The sequence below is a fragment of the Mytilus edulis genome, chromosome 10 (genome assembly GCF_963676685.1).
Source record: "Mytilus edulis chromosome 10, xbMytEdul2.2, whole genome shotgun sequence".
NCBI classification, from domain to species: Eukaryota; Metazoa; Mollusca; class Bivalvia; order Mytilida; family Mytilidae; genus Mytilus; species Mytilus edulis.
In genome coordinates, this window is record NC_092353.1 from 7,647,178 (window position 1) to 7,671,023 (window position 23,846).

General features: G+C 31.6%; 1 protein-coding gene and 2 long non-coding RNA genes across 3 annotated transcripts; 2 read left to right on the forward strand and 1 right to left on the reverse strand.

Moving 5' to 3' along the window:
- Window positions 1-1,092: 1,092 nt before the first annotated feature.
- On the reverse strand, window positions 1,093-5,055 carry LOC139493278 (uncharacterized). Its single transcript, XR_011656963.1, has 3 exons — window positions 4,957-5,055; window positions 2,436-2,552; window positions 1,093-1,215 (listed from the first exon to the last, which is right to left on the reverse strand). It is a non-coding gene; the product is annotated as an uncharacterized lncRNA (long non-coding RNA).
- Window positions 5,056-6,736: 1,681 nt separating this feature from the next.
- LOC139493280 (uncharacterized) lies at window positions 6,737-11,856 on the forward strand. Its single transcript, XR_011656965.1, has 3 exons — window positions 6,737-6,853; window positions 9,046-9,156; window positions 11,682-11,856. It is a non-coding gene; the product is annotated as an uncharacterized lncRNA (long non-coding RNA).
- Window positions 11,857-22,192: 10,336 nt separating this feature from the next.
- On the forward strand, window positions 22,193-22,909 carry LOC139492561 (uncharacterized). Its single transcript, XM_071280713.1, has one exon. The coding sequence runs from the start codon at window positions 22,193-22,195 to the stop codon at window positions 22,907-22,909; it is 717 nt and encodes a 238-aa protein (XP_071136814.1).
- The last annotated feature ends 937 nt before the right edge of the window (window positions 22,910-23,846 follow it).

The window sequence follows — 23,846 nt, forward strand, 5'->3', positions numbered from 1 at the left end:
CCACATGTGGCAACCGTCGTGTTGCTTATGTTATAACAAATCCGGTAAATAGTATAATTTGGTTGGTCACATTCATGAAAAAGAAGGGGCTTGTGGTTACGACGTAAGGAACATATCCGATATCATAAGTGAAACGGTTATTCCATAACAGTCTATCAAATCGTGATGGCGTCTAAGTATATTTTAATGGATCTGAGATACTAGACAAACAATAAAATTTACCTTTATTTATGAGTGAATCGTTGTTTAAGTTAAGACCAGAGATAAATATTTCCGTGTACGTCCAGTCGATGCGGGAAGACCTTGTCGTATGAATTATGTGTTCGGCATTGATAATTATTTTAGTCTTGATAAGGGGCAAATAAAGCTGTCTAAAGTTTTTTTCTATAACAAATTAATATATCTTAGTCAAAGTTTAGACAAATATTACTGTAAAGAACTTTATTATATATATCCGCTTTGAAATTAATTTTGAGGTCGGTATTTTTGTTATGCTATTTTCCAAACCAAGGGTTAAAGTGGTGAAATAAGCGAAATTTCTTTTTTTGAAAAAAATTACGGTCGCCATTACAAGTTGGTGGACCGTAAAGAATAACCTGTCTACAGATGCAGACGGGGTAAAATTGCCGTAAACACACACATGTCCTCTTTTTCTTGAATATGACCTTCCTATGTAGGCTAATCACCTTTTTATAATTTCATAGTATTTTAACATCATGACGACCTGACTGGTAAATAATTATCTTAGACTACGAAAACATGCCAATAGTCAGTTCAGACATCGACACATTGATCAACTAATTCGTGATGAGGTCCGTTACAGTCGTCCTTCCTCATAATTCTGTTGAACAGCTTTTCTATAATGAATTCAGAAAATCAGTGCTGATTGGAAAACGTTCTCATTATTTAATTTGTAAATTAGCAGATTTAAATAACACTGGCAAATATGATAAATTTGATATAAAAACAAATGCATTGCAATATTTGTTGAAAATACTATCTGTTATGCAGAGATTCTGCATTTTGAAAATTTATTCGTTGGATATGTCAATCTGTTACAGTTTCTGTAAAAATAATTATAAAAAAAACTGTAAAAAAAACTTTTATAATTTTAAACTTTTAATGTTTAACCCTGTCTACAGTGGCAACTTCCGTCAACACAGTGGCCATCTCTGTTATGGCAATGCTGGTGGCAATCTTGAGCTGTGGTGCATGCTAAAATTGAACAAAGATCATAAATACATGTATAAATATAGGTTGTTTTCGACTTTGTGTGTAAAGTAATTACAAAATTACTAAACAAAACTATAAATAAGTTAGAAAAGATCAAATAAACGAAAACAAAAATCGTTATTCACTTAAAACTTTAATAAATGAATGATGTAAACTTGATCTGTGTATCAGCATTGATGAATTTACTGATTTTTGTCCGATTATTGGCCAATTTTGTATTTATAATTGAATATTATACAATGTAGAGCATGTGTTTTTAAACAACTGAATACATAATGTTTTAATAATGAAGTATGGATTTTTAAGAATGGGAATTGGGAATGTGTCAAATAGAAAACAACCCGACCAAACAACGGAAAACAACCTTTGAGAAAATTATGCACCCGGAGACGTGCTTCAGCTGGACCCCAAAAACTCTTTACTCGTTCAGCGAAAATAGACGTCATACTTATCCCAAACACATTTCAGTTACTTGTCTAAATACATAATTCATTAAATTGATATTAGTATACTTGAACGAGAGTTGTCTGTTGAATGGCAACACAATATTGTTCTTTTCAACATTCAACCGTTTACAGTTGCAGTCTAATAATTTGCCCCTTGACGATAAACAAATAATACTTTAATTGTATTGGATTGTTTTTTCTTTCTTCTTACACATATGTCTTGGTTTGTTTTAATTCACCACTCCTTTTTATCTTTAATGTTTCTGTAAATCGTATATATGCGATGAAAAAGTGATACTTTTAACATTAAGATATAAGAGAATTGCCTGGTTTATGTCTAATGTCTAATGAAAGTTTTTTCTTTTATATTTGATAATAAGTTGCGTGATTCTTAACTGTAGTACTTGAAAAAACTAAACTATATAACAATACTATTATGAAAACAGCTGCTTAACATTTTCGATTTTAAAGAAGCTGTTTTCAATTGCAATGTTTACCTGACATAATCTTCTTATGCTACATATAAGTGAATACATTTGTCATAATGTGATTATTATTCTTCTTCACAAGGACAATAATGAACCGAAGTTTAAAATTTTAAAATGAAGCTATTCAGGAAATAAAAAAATCAAAACAAAAACTTTTAAATTTCACCAATCGTTTATTTTCAAAGACCTAAAAAAAGATGTATGAAATTATAACTTCCATATTTATTAAGGCTGTATAAGAGTTTTAGATAATTTAAATTTATCTTACCATTTCAAGACTGTGTTGTACATGTACATTCATCATGTATGCAAGCCAGGCTGCTGCCTGAAGAACACAGTGTTACACTGCAGTCATTTGCCTGGTGGCACCGTTCGCCCATAACAACTGTAAATATAAAAACAGCACATAATAAATTAAGGCATCCAAGGCGCTTAACTGGAATGACGGTCATTAGAAATGCATCCAACCAATTAAAAGCTAATATATTGTGATTGTCTAAATACAAAAAACAAAATGTCAAACATATCAAAACCAAGTCAAAACTCCATTTACCTAAACGAGAAACTCCCTTCTTTCTAAGTACTTCTAAATGAATCAATGGATAAGATCAGAAAACATCGATATAATTGTGTTTAAAGTATTAAAGGAAATAATTTACATATTTCTAGCGTCAAAATTAGTTTCTACATTAACCTTCATAGAAACGTTCAAAGAAAATTTGAATATTCTCAAATGGAAATAACACTGAGTCAGTACTATATACTGAACGAGAACGCCTTCCAAATAGTTTAAATGACACATTAGTGAAGATATAAGGATTATGTTACAATTGCAGTTACAAATAGTCAACAACTTTTATAAACGAATGTTACCGAGAACATGAGTCAATGCTAAAAACATCTACGGTATAAGTTTATGAGTCTTTTGTAGACGAAACGCGCGTCTGGCGTATATACAAAATCTAGTCCTGGTATCTATGATGAGTTATATTGACTGCAAAAGAGGGACAAAAGACACCAAAGGGACAGTCAAACTCACAAATCCAAAACAAACTGACAACGCCATGACCAAAAATGAAAAAAACAAACAAACAACAGCACACACGACACAACACAGAAAACTAAAGAATAAACAACACAAACCTTACCAAAAAACTTGGGGTGATCCCAGGTGCTCCAGAAGGGTAAGCAGATCCTGCTCCACATGCGGCACCCGTCGTGTTGCTTATGTGATAACAAATCCGGTAAATAGTCTTATTCGGTAAGTCACATTCATGAAAGGGAAGGTGATTGTAGTTACGACTTAAGGAACATATTCGATATCATTTGTGAAACGGTTATTCCATAACAGTCAACCAACTCGTGATGGCGTCCGTAAAATTTACGAAGGGATGATTTTAACTTCACCATTTGGAACTCTTGGTTTAAAAGCTTGCTTGTGAGCAGCAACCCTCTATCAAGAAAATTATAATAGGAAATACAAGCACGGGAATATCGTATCAATTGGGAGATATATACCCCGTATGCAGGTGCTGCTGGAATGTTGCTACTTAGAAATGGAAAGTTCACAATTGGAAAGCTGAAATCATCTCTTTTGTCGTAAAGTTTTGTTTTCAACTGACCCTCATTGTCTATTTCTAGATGTAAGTCAAGATATGAGGCCGACTTAACTGTATTTGTAGTATCCTTTATCTCTAGCTCGATTGGATAGATGCGTTCCACATAGTCACCAAATTTTGAATTATTTAGTGAAAGAACATCATCTATATAGCGAAAAGTAGAGTTAAAGGATATTGCTAACTTCTTATCTTTCTTCCTAAGAAGTTCCTGCATGAAGTCAGCCTCATAATAATAAAGAAACAAGTCGGCAAGTAGAGGGGCAGTTTGTTCCCATTTGAATGCCGACAGTCTGTTGAAAAACACGTCCTCCGAACGTAACAAATATGTTGTCAATCGAGAAATTAAGCATCTTGATAATATCAGTTTCAGAGAATTTTTTGTTCGAATCAGAGTGATCCTTTACAAAGTAGGATTTATCCCTCCCTAAGACAAGATACTTGTATCTACGTTGGCCATTCTTTTTTACGAAGCAAAGCAATACCAACTCTTTCAATTTGTCTTTCAGTTTGGAATGTGGAATACTAGTGTACAGCGTAGAAAAGTCAAATGACAAAAGTCAAAATATGAAACAACTCAAAAGAGAAAATCGACGGCATCACACATGCTACCACAATAAATGACATTTCAGGCAGACTCCAGCAGAGTGTGATTGTGTTCAATAATTAAAAGTGGTATAAATTTGGTAATTGCTATAAAAGTTTGAATCAAATTTGTTTTAAAATAAGATATTTTTTCCTTTTTTCCTTCAATCATTTAAAAAGGTCTTAACTCATCAGATGGATACTAAACACACATATATTTACAAAAATGCAAACGACACAAAGCACAGATTTTAGACTACTCGCAGTTACTAATGAACTCATCATAGATACCGGCTTGAAATTTGGTATTTGCGCCAAACGCGCGTTTCTCATACAAAAGACTCATCAGCGACTCTCGAACTACAAAAACATTTATGTAAGATCAGTTTAATAATATTAAGTTATGAAATGATTATTCATAATTAACATAATTATACAAAAATATGAAGGCAATGTTAAAAGATCTTTATAAAATTTATTAAACAAAAAAAAACATTGAAAACTCTGGCAGTTTTGACCTCATGTGAAAATTGATAGTAGGTGCATGTACCGCTAATTGATCAACTTATAAAATAAGATATAACTTACCGACACAAAGAGCCAAGCACAGAATAAGAAGCTTCATGTTAATGTTCAAAGGTAAGAAGAATTTAAAATCTAACTACCAATGACTTGAAATGATCTTTTATACTGAGAAAATCTTAACGCGTCATAGAGAATACCATATTATTACACATTTTCATGACATTGTACGATTGTAAATCATATTCCAAATATAGAATATACATACACGTATTAACACTCTAGAACTATTAATGAATGTGTTTATTTTTTGAAAATGGTTGCATTTCGCGATTTTACCTTCTTTCTTAGGAAATATATTTCAAACAGCTCTTCTAGATCAATAGAATTTGATTTATTCATATTTTCCCCTTTGTTTTTTTTTTTTCTTATTTTTAATAATTTTGTAGGGTTACTGTCCAATTGACGTATCTTCAAATATCATTGTACTCATAAAAATATAACAGCAAGATTAAATCAATGCTTCAACATTAACAGCAAACTTAATAGCAATATTCCAAAGGCAAGGGGTTTGAAAGTTGCGTAACGTTGGAGAAGTATCTAATATGCGGTATACCTTGCTGACGAGACATATTTCCAAAAGCTACACAGGCAAACTTTGCTCACTTGAAATTCCCTTGTGAATCTCACGTGAAATTCATGATAAACATGTAATATGAGATTCACCTCAAACGAGCTTATACCTGAAACTCACATGAAAATTTCATGTAAATCTTATGTTATTTAAATTCATGTGAATCGCATGTAAATTTTACATAAGAAACATTCATTTGGTATTTTTCATGATTTTATTTAAATTTGAAAATTTAGAGGTTATTTGTATATCTCTATTTTTCATATTCACGTGAATTTCATACGAAAAAAAATGATGTGATTTTCATGTGAAACTCATATAGGTGTCACATGAACTGATTTTACGTCAGTTTCATGCAAAAGTTCGTTTGAGGTGAAAATCAAGTGAATTTTACGTAAGATTAACATGAATATAAATTCACGTGAAATTGATGTAAGTAAAATTTGACTGTGTATATAAGGCCCCGAAATCCTTATCTAAACCAATTTAAATGAGAAATTCCTTTATACATGTAGTTATAATCATGTCATAATTTTTTAATTTTTATTTCATATGTTAAAAAACACTAAAAAATAGATTGGTAAGCCGTTGTGTGGACCAGCCTGTAGTAGATTTTGTCTGTCTGCTAAAACAGGCATTCATATGTATAAAAAGAAATAAATCGAAGAAAATACATTAGTTTTAGTTATGTTTTTTATTTTCTGTATTATTTGATAAACTGATAATATTTCAGTTTCTTTATTATGCCTTTGAGTTTATATCATGTTCCCAGGTTGTTCAGATTCACAAAATGAAATAGCAGCCGTAGGGAGTTTTTTTCTGATGGCAATCCTGACAACCCCATTTGCTATAGTCTTCATTGTGAATTTGAGCTGAACATATACCTTAACTTTTTGTTACGTCAAAACTTAGTTCTTGTTTGGAACTGGTGTTGTATCCTTTCTCTTTCCTGCAAGTTACTCTCTCTTAAACAAATTAAAACATATCGAAACAGACTATATTTCATTCTCAATAGATATAAATATGTGATATATCTAAACACATTGGAAATTGTTTTGGTCAAAAATAATAGTACAAATTGATACAAAAAAAAGGTTAATGCAAATCTGATAAATTAATGATTTTAATTTGAAATATGCCAAATCATTTTCATAATCAACGTGGGATTTCTTCAACATTTATATTGTCAATACTAGAATTTTTAAAGGGTAAGCCTGAAATACCACGTTCACACGGATACAAGCACCAGCGAAGAAAATGGACCACAGAAGAGTGTTTACCATTGTTTACCTTGTCTGTATTGTAATTGTAAAATCTTACAATTTAGATGTGAGTAGTTTACTGCAAAATCATAAATTCTTGTGAGTTTTTTTTTTATTAATGCGTAAAATGTGGCAATTATTTAAACTCGCATTTTGAAATATTGTATATGAATAAAACAGGATTATTCTCAAAATCGTAAAACTTAAAATCGCACTTCAGTTTTATATGACAAAATCGCAATAATAAATGCACGCAATAATTTCTGAATTTACAGTCTTGTTTTAAATTTTTCATTTTTATACCCTTATAATAGCCTGAATATTGATGTTAACACATGCATTTTGAGTACCGGGATGGGGAGGTATAATGAGTTGTTTAAAAGAATTCAGACTTGTTGATAAACATCCAAATATAAATTACAAATTGTTTCTCAATTTTTTTTTATTTTTTTTTTGTGTTTGTTTAATGGAATCCGTAATAAATGTACAAAAATCATGTTAAGTTCATTTATGAAAATTATTATTACATTTAAGAAATATGATAAGATGTAGTAAAAATATTTACGGTACCAACTGCTCTGCAACAAATGCGCATTATTATAATATAGTTTCCTCAATGATGGATAAAATATATGAAAATACATAGCGTATAAAAAGATTGAAGTTATATCGAATAAGATGCAGTGGAGAGGAAATAGGACGAAAGATAAAAACACAACAACTACAATGTTATTATAACACACACGATATTACAGATGTTTCCATTCTCAAAATGTTCTCACACTTATTGAAACAAGTCTAAATGCAAAACTAAAATCCAATGATAATCATAAGGGAATAAAAGTGGCAAACGAATCTACAGGAAACACCATTACCAAAAGAATACTCAACTAAAACAAAACGAAACGAAACGTCAATAGAACTTAACTAAAATGACTGAAAATTCACAGATTTGATTTGTTGTTCTCAAGAATAGCAAGTATCAATTACCAGGCAAATTATTTCTTGACGACATATATAATGTTGTTAGGTTATGTCAAACTTATTAGTGTTAAGCTTGTCCCTCGTTTGCCTTCATGTTAACTGTCTTACAACAAGCTTCACGTAGTAAGATATAATTTGTGTAACATGACATGAAAACCAAAACATTGTGCTGAATATTCAGGAAAAACGAGAATATATATGGCTATGAAAACCAAAACATTGTGCTGAATATTCAGGAAAAACGAGACAATAAATGGCTATGAAAACAGGAAAATAACAGTAATCATCGGTATTAAAGATATGACGTATATAAAGAGTAACTATTAAGTAACTTCAACTTTGGAAGACATTAGAATGACTCTTTTTTCCTGTGTTCATCATTTTGAAATACTGGGTATAAAATTCAAGGATAATATGATTTGATTTTCATATCTACAAATACCTGACTGTAATTGTTCCCTTACAATTGATCCATGTTTTTGTCTTCGACAGACAATGATAAAACTTCACAATGTATAGTTAATCAAATATGGAAGAAAGAAAAACACAAATAGATATTTTTTACCTTAGTAATGTCAAAAAGATTAAATGGAGTGATAAAGACAGTGAACCGCTAGAAGACTTACATTTTTTCTCCGTTATGGAAACGTTGACAGTGGTTATATATACAAAACACGTATAAATATGAACAAACAATTATTGACAATAAAGTTTTCAACACATACTTCTCTAAATTAGATTTGTTTTATCAAATCAATTAGGTTATTAAAAAATATGATACACAAATCAGTTGTCTACAATTATAGAGATTAAACGTAATGAACAAATTTCTGTTGTAAAGAATTTACTCGTGCAAATGAATCTGAGTTTCTTTTCTCTTTAAAAACTTCTTTAATAAAATCTGAATTTGGAGTATCAAAATTGCAGAGAGAAAGCTTCCCATTATCATACTTATAATTGAAGATGAAAGCAGTTTTGAAGCATATATCATTTGGAATATAATGAGTTATGATACCTGTAACCATATGAAGTCTCTATCTGACCAAATAGAATATAAAGGTTTTTTTTATTAATGGTGTTTTGGTGAACAATTATGATTACAATGTATAAGAAGAACCTGTCCAATGATAGTCTCTGTAATAAGTACTAAAAGATGACTTAACGATTATCAAAAGGAACAGAAGGAACACCTTTTGTTTGTTTGTATTTGGGGTGGGGATTTTTCATTTTGAATATATAATTTGTTGGATTTCGCATTTCTAATTTCTATTTCAGACTAATAACAGACCTATGAAAAACATATTTCTCGACGAATACACAAGAACGGATAAACAGCAACAACCCCTATTAAAGTTAAACCAAATCCTTCAAGAGTCTTATAAAAAAGTAAGTTGATAAATTATAGTCTGCTTAAGTGAATAAATGTTTCCGCATATAAAATTTATATGTTCGAAAGGCTCTTCCGGATGTAAAATGTAGTCAACATAAACGCTCAAAACCAAATATTTGACAACCAAAGGCTAACAAGTTAACCAACTGCGGTCATGCTTGTCCAACAGATTTTTTTAAACAGAATATTCGAATTCGATTGTTGGGTTTGTTTTTTGTTTTTTGTTTTTTCATTTAAAAATTTCTAAATGTTAAAGGATGATCGAGGGTAAAAAAAAAATTAAACATGCTTTTTTCAGTGCAAATTTTATCTATTAGACATAGGAAGATATGGTATGAGTGCCAATGAGACAACTCCCCATCCAAATAACAATTTATAAAAGTAAACCATTATAGGTCAATTTACGGCCTTCAACACGGAGGCTTGGCTCACAACGAACAACAAGCTATAAAGCACCCAAAAATTACTAGTGTAAAACCATTCAAACGTGAAAACCAACGGTCTATAGATATAGGAAGATGTGGTGTGAGTGCCAAAAGTAAATCATTATAGGTCAATGTACGGCCTTCAACATGGAGCCTTGGCTCAAACCGAACAACAAGCTATAAGGGCCCCAAAATTGCAAGTGAAAAACCATTCAAACGGGAAAACCAACGGTCTAATATTTATAAAATAAAAAACGAGAAACGAGAAACACGTATACTAGTGAATTACATAAACAAACGACAACTACTGTACATCAGATTCCTGACTTAGGACAGGTTCAAACGTTTGCAGCGGGATTAAACGTTTTAAAGGATCCAAACCTTCTCCCTTTTTCTGAAACAATAGCATAACATCACAACATAGAAAAACACACGATAAAATATCAATTGGCAGGCTTAACTCAATCAACAAACGTACATTAATACACTATAAACTAATACGTTTGATCTGCGTTTTCACCAGGATTAAACTTTTAATTACTCTATTAGTTTTTACTTTATCATATGGTTCACAAATCAAATAAAAAAATCAATAAGTTTTAGCCCCAGATGACTTTTAAAATGTTTATATTATTGAAAAGGCTCCAAATTATCTCCCTTCGATGCAAAAACAATGTCATATTTTTGCATTAAAATTGAAATATCTTTTTAAACTCATCGGTGACCTATATTTGTTTATTTGTTATTATTTTTTTCGATTAAGGTGTACTTAAAATCAATTATTGTAATATTTAAGCGATTTCTGTAATTTATTTCTTTTTTTATTTCGATATAACCTCTATTTCTCCGAATAGTTCAACAGAAAAAAGTACCTTCACAAAAATTTGTACTTCTTTGAAGGCATATTGTGAGCTAAAATGAACGGTTACCCCCATTTAAATATTTTATTTTTCTATTAAGTATATGATAAAGTTTATTTATAGACAAATGTAGCGAAATCCTGTATTTAAAAAAAAAAAGATTTATACTCGAGAGCCTCCTTAACATGCTTCAGCTGCTTCATAACACTACAGAGATAACTCTGTAAAAGAGGGACGAAAGATACCAAAGGGACAGTCAAACTCATAAATCTAAAACAAACTGACAACGCCATGGCTAAAAATAAAAAAGACAAACAGAAAAACAATAGTACACACGACACAACATAGAAAACTAAAGAATAAACAACACGAACCCCACCAAAAACTAGGGGTGATCTCAGGTGCTCCGGAAGGGTAAGCAGATCCTGCTCCACATGTGGCACCCGTCGTGTTGCTTAAGTGATTACAAATCCGGTAAATAGTCTAATTCGGTAGGTCATATTCATGAAAGGGAAGGGGATTGTAGTTACGACGTAAGGAACATATCCGATATCATTTGTGAAACGGTTATTCCATAACGGTCAACCAACTCGTGATGGCGTCCGTAAAATTTACGAAGGGATGATTTCAACTTTACCATTTGGAACTCTTGGTTTAATAGCTTCCTTGTGAGCAGCAAACCTCTATCAAGAAAATCATGATAGGAAATGCAAGCACGGGAATATCGTATCAATTGGGAGATATATACCCCGTATGCAGGTGCTGCTGGAATGTTGCTACTTAGAAATGGAAAGTTCACAATTGGAAAGCTGAAATCATCTCTTTTGTCGTAAAGTTTTGTTTTCAACCGACCCTCATTGTCAATTTCTAGATGTTGATTACAAATCCGGTAAATAGTCTAATTCGGTAGGTCATATTCAGCTGAACGTTTAAATCAGGTGTGTGATTCAAGTTATTTAATTTTTTTATATTTTTGTAAAAAGGTGAAAGTAAACATCTAGTCAAAATGTTATGATTAATAAACGAGCCAAATTAATTTTGGTCAAGGGGTTTGTTACCACCTTAAGGAGAAATGTTTTTGCGTCATATAAATATAATTATTTTTTATAATTAGCTAAAGATATCTTTTCTGAAAACATAGTACATAAATCGCTGTTACTATTATCTAGCAATCAGCAAGTCTATTGCATTACTGATATTGAAAGACATATATGGAAAGTTATATTTTTCTTGTAGGGCATACATGTACAGGACAAATACAAGAGATTTTCAGTGTGCAAAGTAGTGGGATGTTGAAATAATTGAATTATTGAAGAAAAAATGTTTGCAGAAATACTGGAGTCTGTTATTTTTCATATGAATTTTACGGTGCATTTTTTTGTGGAGTTTTATTAAATGAATTTTCAAGCAGTTTTTTTTTTACATTTTGCGTATTATTGAGTCATTTTGTATCCTCATTGCTAGAGAAAATTTAAAATACGAGAAAACCATTAAAGATACATATATGTGGTATCAATACCAGCAATTCTATGGAGGGACGGGGATAGAAAATTTATTATTATGTACAATGCACAGGCATAAAAACGTTTAACACGTTTGAGTATATTAAATTTAAATACTTTAAAAAGTTTAAAAGCTCAAGTTCCATAGAACCTATTTAATTAACATAACATACAAAAAAGCACCAAAACATCTAATTACAGCTTGTATAGACAACTTAAGCACATGTACAAATAAAACAATGCTCAGATTACTGATTCACAGATTATTCGCAGTTATCAATAACAGGCTCACAGCACGTGGCTCACAGTACCGAAACTATGGTCATACAGATCCTGAAGACTTCAAACCTTTTTTTCTTTAGCATTTCAGATGAAGACTAATCATAAAAAGCTGATAGGAGACACCAAATTAATAATCGTTCATGTTTATGATAAATGGCAGTGTCATCTAGTCGAAAATATCTATTTGCCTAGTGCCTAGTTATATCCTGGATTTGCTCATTCAGTGTTTTTCTATAGTTTCAAGCCTGATTTTTTACATTTTTCATTCCTTAAATGTTGTCGTGTTACATGTTTTGTCTGTTGTTAATTATCTTTTGGTTATAGTTTTTACTGCTCTCTTGGTACATGTATCTTCTATGTTTGAATGTAGATTCTCTTTTATTCAATATCGTTATTTAGAAAAATACTATAAATTGAAAACAATTTTAACAAAAAAAAATTTAGAGGAACTCAAATAAGTATAACATGGAAATAAACTTTCTGTAATAAGTCCGTTTCGATAAGGTACAAAAGGTTGACAAATATTTACTAAATTATTCGATATATTTTAATTCAGGATGATGTTTCTATATAATTAGTTAAGTTGTATATGCTGCCATTGTGAATATTCTCATACTCAAGTAAAGTATTTCCTGCTTAGCTGATTTACAGTAACTGTTATAAAAATGAAAATATGATTGCCAATGCACCAAATCAACTGTCCATCAAATTTCAAATGAAATTGACGTAAACAATTAAAGACAACCGTGAGACTTTCAACAATGAGAAATTCCCCCCATACCATAATCTAAACTATAAAAGACCAAACAGGAAAATATAGATGATAATTAATATGTGAAAATAAAAAATACGTAAAACAAAAAGTTATTACAGAAATGAATAATTAACAACTTTCTATACGTGAAATTAATAATTGATCAGAAAAGGAATTTTGAAAATTTTCGACATTTTCAATCCTGACAGTTTTACAATATGAATATTTTCCTCAAAAGCTAACGCACTTGTTTCTGATGGATGTCATCAGTATTTACATACAAAGACTAATGTGAAAACAATAACTTGTAATAGTTGTGTTGTTTAACAATGAAGTTTAATAAATTGTTGGTACAAATAGATATAAGAAGATGTAGTATGAGTGCCAATGAGATAACTCTCCATCCAATAAAATTGAGAATGGAAATGGGGAATGTGCCAAAGAGACAACAACCCAACCATAGAGCAGACAACAGCAGAAGGTCACCAACAGGTCTGCAATACAACGAGAAATTCTCGCACCCGGAGGCGTCCTTCAGATGGCCCCTAAACAAATATATACTGGTTCAGTGATAATGAACACCATACTAAACTCCAAATTGTACACAAGAAACTAAAAGTTAAAATAATACAAGACTAACAAAGGCCAGAGGCTCCTGACTTGGGACAGGCGCAAAAATGCGGCGGGATTAAACATGTTTGTGAGATCTCAACCCTTCCCCTATACCTCTAGCCAATGCAGAAAAGTAAACGCATAACAATACACACATTAAAATTCAGTTCAAGAGAAGTCCGAGTCTGATGTCAGAAGATGTAACCAAGGAAAATAAACAAAATGACAATAATACATAAATAACATCAGACTACTCAGCTCCGGACCTCAATTAAACTGATTGAAAAATTATGTCTTCACCATATGAATGTCAGGCACAATCCTCCCCGTGAGGGGTTTAGTATCATACCATCATAACATATATGAGAAGAACATAACCCGTGTCATGCAAACAACTGGTTTATTAATAATAAATGTGTTTAGTTCCGATGCAAAGACCCTATAAGTGAATCTATATCAACGCCAAAATATGCAATCTTTAAAGACCTTTAATGAACAGTATCGTAACTATATCCTTTCTTAATAAGTCTATTTAAAGGTTGTGTTAGCTTCTGAGGTGAATACTGACATTGGTGTGCTTTATAAAGAATATTTTCATAAAATATTGGGTGTGAAATACCTGAACGTATAAGAAGTCTGCATGTTGATCTTTATTTACGAATGATGTCCTTATACCGATGATAAAAGTTTTGTAAATATTTTGACTAGTTTGTGATATCGAAAACCTTGGTGTAATAAGTTTTCAGTAATGCATAAATTTCTCTTGTTAAAATCTAAAACATTGTTACATACACGAGCGAATCGTACAAGTTGAGATATATAAACACTGTAAGATGGTGACAAGGGAACGTCACCATCTAAAAATGGATAATTAACGATAGGAAATGAGAAATCATCTCTTTTATCATAAATTTTAGTATTAAGCTTTCCGTTAATGATATATATATATATCAAGATCGAGGAAAGGGCAGTGGTCATTGTTAGTATTAGATTTATTTAAAGTAAGATCAACAGGATAAATTTCTTTAGTATACATACTGAAGTCGTCATTATTGAGAGCTAAAATATCATCGAAATATCTAAAAGTATTATGAAATTTGTGTATCAGATGTTGTTTCGAGGGGTCTTTGCTGATTTTTGTCATAAATTGTAACTCATAGCAATACAAAAACAGGTCCGCAATAAGTAGTGCACAGTTAGTCCTCATTTGAATTCGGATAACCTGACGATATACGGAATCACCAAAGCGAACAAAAATGTTATCTAGTAAAAATTCAAGGGCAGATATAGTATCAAAGCATGTCCAATTGACATAGCTTTTTTGTTTATTGCTACTAAAAAATGACCTAAAAGAGTTTGAACATATATATTCGCATTCTGACTTTTTAAATGCCCATTTAACACGGGTGTCATTCGGTTTATCGAGAGAAATGATCGTGAAAGAATATCTAACGGCGGTCAAGTATTGAGAGACGATCGTGAAAGTTCTGGTAACGGATCGTGAAAGACATTTAATCGAGAGGACATATAAAAGATCAGTAAATATTCTAATTTAATTAATTACACAGACAAATTTACGACAAAATAAAACTGTCTGTCAAAATGGTTTAACATTATGATCAGTATGTAAGAATATCCAATTTCAAAAGTACATAGTTTTTACAAAACAACAAAAGGCAGATTGCTTCTCGACATTTCAATGACATAAAAAATGTAAACAAACACGATTTTTTCACAAATTCGACTAGATAAACTACTTTTATCCGAGTAAGGGCATTCTATTTGAATTAATCAAATGGTTCTCATAGTTATTTTGTATAAATATAATCTGAAACTTGGTAAATAAAGAACTATTTACACAAAATTGATTTTTCGGATCGTGAAAGATGACGTACCGCATTTTTGAAGATCGTGAAAAGGATCGTGAAAGATCTGATGCTACGAAGACGTTCAAATTATTCTTCAATTATATGATAATTAATATTTGTTATTGGTATTGAGAAAAGCTAGATAGGTCAACATCCTCAATAGGTTTAAGCATTTCAAAGTATAAATATTTTCAGAAAATGAAAAGAAATAACAGTACGGCAATAATAAAAGACAATGGATGACAAAACGCCGAAAAAACAATCCAGTGTTGTTGTTATGATTGTAAGGTGTACATTTTCGACTTCTGCAAGGTTTCAACTAACATCGAACTCATTATCATGCATCATTCGGCAATGTTTGTTTTATGTTGTTTTGTCCTTTTGGATATATACCCGAATGCTATAGCGCCGAGGTATTTCGTGTATAATAAGGTGTGTGAATTTTTTCTTAATCAATATAAGCATGCATTTATACATATAAAGAACATCATATTTATATGGGGTAGTTTATATTATTGAGGTAGCAGCCCTTTTATTGAAATCATGTTCTATAATAACAATTATACTTATATTATTTGGTTAATTTGGATTTTGATTTAATGATAGGAATGCTCTGGCATACTTGTGGGGTTCGTGTTGTTTATTCTTTAGTTTTCTATGTTGTGTCATGTGTGCTGTTTTTTGTGTCATTTTCATTTTTAGCCATGGCGTTGTCAGTTTGTTTTAGATTTATGAGTTTGACTGTCCCTTTGGTATCTTTCGTCCCTCTTTTGTAAGTATACAAGAAAATTTTTCACTTTTGAATACAAGTAAAACGGGTCAATTTGATATAAACTTCAATTTCAGTAGTTCCATTTTGGCTGAGAGATCTATCCGATATCTTGTAAAAAAGGCCTTCACAATACAGATTTAATCGACAAATGACCAACTTTAATTATCAATTTGTTCGGTATGTTGGTCGTAGATCAATACCCCGCTATATAGCCCAGGTGGTCGTGTGGTCTAGCGGGACGGCTGCAGTGCAGGCGATTTGGTGTCCCGATATCACAGTAGCATGGGTTCGAATCCCGGCGAGGGAAGAACCAAAAATTTGCGAAAGCAAATTTACAGATCTAACATTGTTGGGTTGATGTTTAGACGAGTTATATATATATATATATATATATAAGAAAATTATTAAAAGATAATAACGGTTTCAATGCATCACTTTTTTACTAGTACTTTCACTGCTTCCGCAGATCTTCAGGTAATGTGACTTGCATATAAATAAAACAATTGATTGACGTTAACAATAGTATGACGTTAACAAATACAAGGGAGACTACTAATGTCATTTTAAGACTTTGAAATGTTACGTTAAAATTAGAATATCATTTATCATTTAATCCCGGGTTGAGAATGTTTATGAATAATTCTTCTTTCTTCCTCCGGAGAAAATCATTTTGACGATTGACCATATACAATGGAAATATTTTAAATCGTCCATATATATATGTCTACCTTCTCTTGTCATCAAACAGACACGATCTAACATAATCTTACAAATGGGAACAATCTTGTGTCTTTTATCTAAGACAATTATGACAATAGCCTTGACCTTGACCACTTTCATGTCTACTGAGTCGTGTCATGATACTTCACATTGTTCTCACGTTCGAGAAATTCACATTTATCTAATACGAGACACATGTTAATCTCCAATAACAATTAACGATTGATTTTTTAAAATGGGTCATATGCATGTTAATTATGTTAATTATATATATATGGAAAATTATAAAATGATGATAAATAAAGAATGGCAAAGGTGACAAATTCCATAATTTGTTGCAGAACAAATTAATTTATCTAAAATTAAAATTTATAATATATCATTTTATCTTTTTTTTCTAATCGGTAGTATGTTATTATTTTCTGAATTATTATATATACATGTATTGTGTATTAACAAGTACTAACTACACCACTGATATGCTATATACTAACGTTATTGAGGACGGGATAAGGAACCGGGCGGTACTGTATGTATCTCTTACAAATGTAAAATTCAAAACAAAACATATACCATCATCAAATTAAAAAAATAAGAAATTTTATAAACAAACGTTATCACTTTGCGACGGTTTGAAAAAAAGAAAAAAAAGATTCGAACACAGTGGTTTTACTTTTTTACAGGCTTTTTTTCAAAGAAAATTTTTCTAAAAGTTAACGAGATTTATCGGATGGGTGTTAATTATTTAGAAAGGTATCACCAGAAACCTAGCAGGCCATTTATTGAAATGATATTTGAAAATACTTTTTTCTATATGATTGAATGATCTAGCATTAAGTTAGCAAAGATGTCATTTCTTCATAATAGATTCATTGGAGATAAATAAAACAGAGGCGAAAGATGGACATTCAAACTCAACAATCATAAATAAACTAACAAAAAAAGAGAAACAGACCACAAACATAATAAACTAAGGACTTGCAAACACGAACCACACCACAAACGTGGGCCAATGTTGTGTGCTCAGGAAGAGTAAGCCGTTCTATCTTCACGTGTGGCATCCGTTGTTTTGCTCATGTAAGTATAAAACTCAATGATAAGTACATTTTGATAGGTATCGAGGAAGAGAAGTACGAGAATGTGATAACGAAAGTTGTATATCAGTCGTTATATTTAAAATAGATCTTCCATAACCATGATTCCACCTTCACCACTTGGAACACTTGGGGTAATAGTTTCCTTGTGAGCAGCAACTTTCTATCAAAGCAATCATTATATCGAAAAAAAAACTAAAATATCGTATTACCTAGGAGATATTAACTTCAAATGCATTCGCTGATAAAATGTTGCTATATAGAAATAGAAATAATTTCACAATTTGGAACAAGTTATTTTGAAACATGCATTTATGTACTTCTGTATTACCCAAGAGATTTTTGGATCTATTGAACAACTTTTTTTTTTAAATACAGACAAAAGTCGACAAATAACCATCTTTCCATATTGAATGAATGAATACTGTATTGCAAAAACCATATATATGCTATAGCAACTAAAACATATTCACAACATGACAAATGACATAATAATATATCCCATATGTTGGTCGTAGAAAAATGCCACAGTATATAGGTCAAAATATTTATTCTACATTATCATCAAACGGTCGACGACAGAATTAATGTGACACGATTTGATTATGTATAGTTCAAAAAATGGGAACAAATATGTATCTGTCATCCATGGCAGTAATGTTAAAGACGATAACCTGGTCCACTTTCTTTTCTTAGACGTAGAACATTGTTCATTTTGAGGCCACTGCATCTGCTTCGAGTTAAAATTCCGAGATAATTCACATTGTTTTCACGTTAATGAAATTCACATGTTTCCAACACGAAACATTTTACATCCCGTACCAATTTAACATTTTTTTTTAAGAAATGTGTTTTGTCAGTTGTGAATATAATATATCAAGCTAAATTAATATAAATCTGGGACCAACATATAGGTATTACATGTAGTACTTGCATATATTTACAGGCACTGAAAGTATTTAAAGAATTCTTAATTAACTTGCTTTGATTAATGCATTTCTAAATCATTGATTGGCTTTGACTGGTTGGTTCGTTATTGCGAAACGCTTGATTTAAATTTTTGTCTCGTCAATTCCTTGAGATTATTGTGATTTGAAGTCATTATTTTTTATCTGTGTCGTTCATCGTTAACTTTTTTCGACGAAATTATTTTAGGTGTGATATGAAGCATTTTCGTCTTATATCATCTTCGCTAGCCAAGGGTTACGATCCCTCCCGCTCTCTTCACGAGCGGGAGTGGATCGTAACCCTTGGCTAGCGAAGATGGTCTTATATCTACTGGCGAAATTTGTCTTCTATAATACAGAACATAAAAACTAGCAACTGTCATTTTCAATATAATGGAAATTGCTACGTCTGTTGCACAAGTGAGAGGTTTAGCGCTATACAACCAGGTTCAATCCACCATTTTCTACATCTGAAAATGCCTGTACCAAGTCAGGAATATGATAGTTGTTGTCCATTCGTTTGATGTATTTTATCATTTGATTTTGCGTTTGATTAGGGACTTTCCGTTTTGAATTTTCCCCGGAGTTCAGTACTTTTGTGGTTTTACTTTTTTATAACATGTAGCATTATTGTTTAAACCAATGATTATATTAGACGTATAAATATCACTGAGTAAACGCTGACGAAATATATTTTTATTTAGATTCGGTACATTTACAAACAAATTAAAAACAACGTTTTTGTCGAATATTAAAATTATAAATCATATACAGCAATACATGAACAAAGAATGCAATATACATGCAAATACACAATAATAGATCGGCACAACTTTAGATAACATTACAAGATGTAAATTCAATAATATTGGAAGTCAATACTAAATTAAAGTAAAACTATCTATACATTGTACGTTTGTTTTGAAATACTTAAAATTAAACAAGCATAATTTGTCTGGCTATTACATAGAAAATCAGACAGCACACAGCTTAATTAACAGACAAGTTGCTTTCTTTAAAAAAAAAGAAAAGCAATACATGAACCTAAGACCGCTGACTGCCGGGTCTCCAAAAGATTGTTGCTGAATTTGTGTTTGCTTTTGAATTGAAATAATTGACTGTGAATATACGAAGCCAGTTGAAAGTATATATTTACAGCTTCTATTTGAATAGTTATTTTAAAGCTCGACTATTTTATTTATTACTTGGGAATGTACATAATTTTTCCGATTATAACCCTTTGGCAAATCCTAATTTCTACTAACCGGATGATTTATGCAAATTGCACAAACCTATTCAGTTTGCTTTATAATGTGGAATTCTGGATGCATTTATTTTATCTATCATATTTTTATATTTTGTTTCCTACATGAATGCCTTTAGTTTATATTCTCAACTCTTATTTGAAGCTGTCTTTACTCATGGTAGATGTTCTATGTGGTGAAACCTGTGGCATGCAATTGATTGGGACCTCTTTTGAAGAGACTCATTTTGGTCTCATAAAACATCTCAAATTCTAAGGATTTCCTGATTTTACTTAAATCAATTCAAACATTCTACAGGGAAACTTAGTTTTCTTAGAATTTCTTAATTCAGAAGTTTATGAACACCTGTACACACTTTCAAAATAACCAATTTATATAAAAAGGTATGTAGATATAAAAAGATACCAGAATTAAAATGATGTACGCCAGACACGAGTTCAGTAGATACAAAAAAAGCACCAATGACGCTCGAATGAAAAAGTTAAAAAGCTAAATACATTACAAAGTTAAGGAATCTATTCCTTGGGAAGACAATCCTTAGCTTTTCGAAAAGGTCAAAGTTTATAATAGGACAGTACTCAAAAAAGAGAAACAACTCGAGGTCAGAATACCGTTAGAAATGATGACCGTGCTTGAAAGTCATATGTGAAGCTCTTTCTTCCGTGTCCTGAATTTAGATAACAAAAACGAAAATAAGCTTTCACGTATTGCATGCAAGTAGTATCTTAGCGCACGAAATAGTAAATGATAAATGCGCATGCGTCAGTGAAAATGGCAGGAAAATTTGAATTGTGAAATTTTTTATTGTTATATGGGATTTATTGCAAACTAAAGACTGTAAACCTGAATAAAATGTGTTTGTTAGTGATAAAACTACTCTGGGATGCCTAGAGGAAAGCCTAGAGGAGGAAACTATTCTGGGAATCCTAGAGGAGGAAAGAGGAAACGTCCACAACGAAATTCTAAAAAATCTGTGAATGATTCTTCGTCATCAGACCAGACGAGTTTCCTCGATAAAAGAAAATGTACGAAGGTAAATAACAATACACAGTCTTATTTGTGTTCAAATGAAAACAACTCAAGTAGTAGTTTCAATCAAAACTTTCCGATGAATAATTCCAATCAACAATACACCGGCCCAATGGCTAGTTCACCGATAGGATACCAACCTTTCCAAACATATCAACAGTACCCTCCACCACCTTTAGCTAACGTAACGCCCCCGCCCAATACAGGGGATAGAACGTACACTTCAAGAAATGTGTCAAAGGATGGCCAATATAGAAACAAAATTAACAACACTTGACAAAATAGAGTCCCGATTAAACAAAATGGAAACAAAATGTGGTTCTATGGATAACGAAATTATAGACTGTAAAAAGCGCATTAGCACATTAGAACAAAGTGCACAATTTCTGTCAAATGCACACGACGATCTAAAAGGTTTGAAATTAAAAGTAGACACTATTAACTCTGGTGTAGAATTGACGAAAAATGAAAACAAAGAGGTTCGTGATAAACTAGTGGATATTGAATCCCAAAATCTAAAGCAAAATTTAGTATTCTTTGAACTTGAGGAAGCTAGTGAAAACAATGAAGGAGCTAAGGGGGTGCAACGGGAGAAAAGGGGGGTGCAACGGGATCAACATATAATGAAAACTGTGTAAACAAAATTTTGGAATTCTGTGAAAACCAACTGAAAATAGAAAACGCAAAAGACAAGATAACCTTGGAAAAAGCGTATCGCTTAGGAAAAAGGAAAGATGGAGCAGCCAAACCAAGACCAATTGTGGTGAAATTTAGAAAATTCGAGGATCGTGAAATGATCCGCAGTGTCTCAAACCGTTTAAAAAACACCAATTATGGTATAAGCCCACAGTATCCCAAAGAGGTTCTAGAAAGACGGAAAAAACTGGTACCCATCATGCTCAATGGCCAATATAGAAACAAAATTAACAACACTTGACAAAATAGAGTCCCGATTAAACAAAATGGAAACAAAATGTGGTTCTATGGATAACGAAATTATAGACTGTAAAAAGCGCATTAGCACATTAGAACAAAGTGCACAATTTCTGTCAAATGCACACGACGATCTAAAAGGTTTGAAATTAAAAGTAGACACTATTAACTCTGGTGTAGAATTGACGAAAAATGAAAACAAAGAGGTTCGTGATAAACTAGTGGATATTGAATCCCAAAATCTAAAGCAAAATTTAGTATTCTTTGAACTTGAGGAAGCTAGTGAAAACAATGAAGGAGCTAAGGGGGGTGCAACGGGAGAAAAGGGGGGTGCAACGGGATCAACATATAATGAAAACTGTGTAAACAAAATTTTGGAATTCTGTGAAAACCAACTGAAAATAGAAAACGCAAAAGACAAGATAACCTTGGAAAAAGCGTATCGCTTAGGAAAAAGGAAAGATGGAGCAGCCAAACCAAGACCAATTGTGGTGAAATTTAGAAAATTCGAGGATCGTGAAATGATCCGCAGTGTCTCAAACCGTTTAAAAAACACCAATTATGGTATAAGCCCACAGTATCCCAAAGAGGTTCTAGAAAGACGGAAAAAACTGGTACCCATCATGCTCAAAGAAAGGAAAAAAAAACAAAAAAGCTTATATTGCTGGAGACAAATTGTATGTTAATGGTGAGCTATGGAAGGAATAGGAGGTAGCGGAGAATGATTGTGCTAAAAATAGTGGTTCCTTGAAAATTTGCTCTTGGAACATATCAAAAGGGTTGATCCGGAAATTGTCAGATAGAAATTTCTTGAATTTAGTAAATAAATATGATATATTGTGTCTAAATGAATGCTGGCTTAAATGTCCCGATGAATTTGAAATGAAAGGCTACGAAAAAGAATTTGTGTATAGAGAAAAATGTAAAGGAGGAGGTGTAGTTATTTTTTATAAGAAATGGTTAACTCCCTATACTACTTTATTGAATTGTTGTGCAGATAGTATGATCTGGTTAAAAATTGACAAAAATGTATGTTTAAATGGTTTAGATTTGTATATTTGTGCTATTTATATGCCGCCTGATAAAAATGTATTTTACCGTAAATATGATATAGATGTTTTCGATATACTGCAAGAAAATATTGAACATTATAGTACATTAGGAACTGTGGCTGTGATAGGCGACTTGAATGGACGAGTAGGTCTAAAAGCGGACAATATAGTTAATGATACATTGGATAAAGAACTGATTAACAGTATTTCTTTTATTGACTATGTAAATGATAGTTATATTTGTAATAGAAAATCTGAAGACATTAAACCTCCAAATAGTTTTGGTCAGCGTATATTGCAGTTATGCCAGTCGTCCGGTCTACGTATATGTAACGGCAGATTTGGAACAGATAGTGGGAAATTAACATTTAATAATAAAAACGGTAGTAGCGTTATTGATTTTTTATTGTTTACACAAAGTGAAATGTTTAAATGTTTAAAATCTTTTTATGTTGAACCATTTAATATGTATTCATGTCATGCTCCAATAGTAGTTGAATTGTACCTTAAGGGTAATAATCAGTCTTACGGTCAATGTCATTGTAATAAAACTAAGTTCAATATATTTAAC

What these genes read in the sequence shown, in the direction of transcription:
- LOC139492561 (XM_071280713.1), top strand. Translation starts at nt 22,193, where the DNA reads ATGGCCAATATAGAAACAAAATTAACAACACTTGACAAAATAGAGTCC.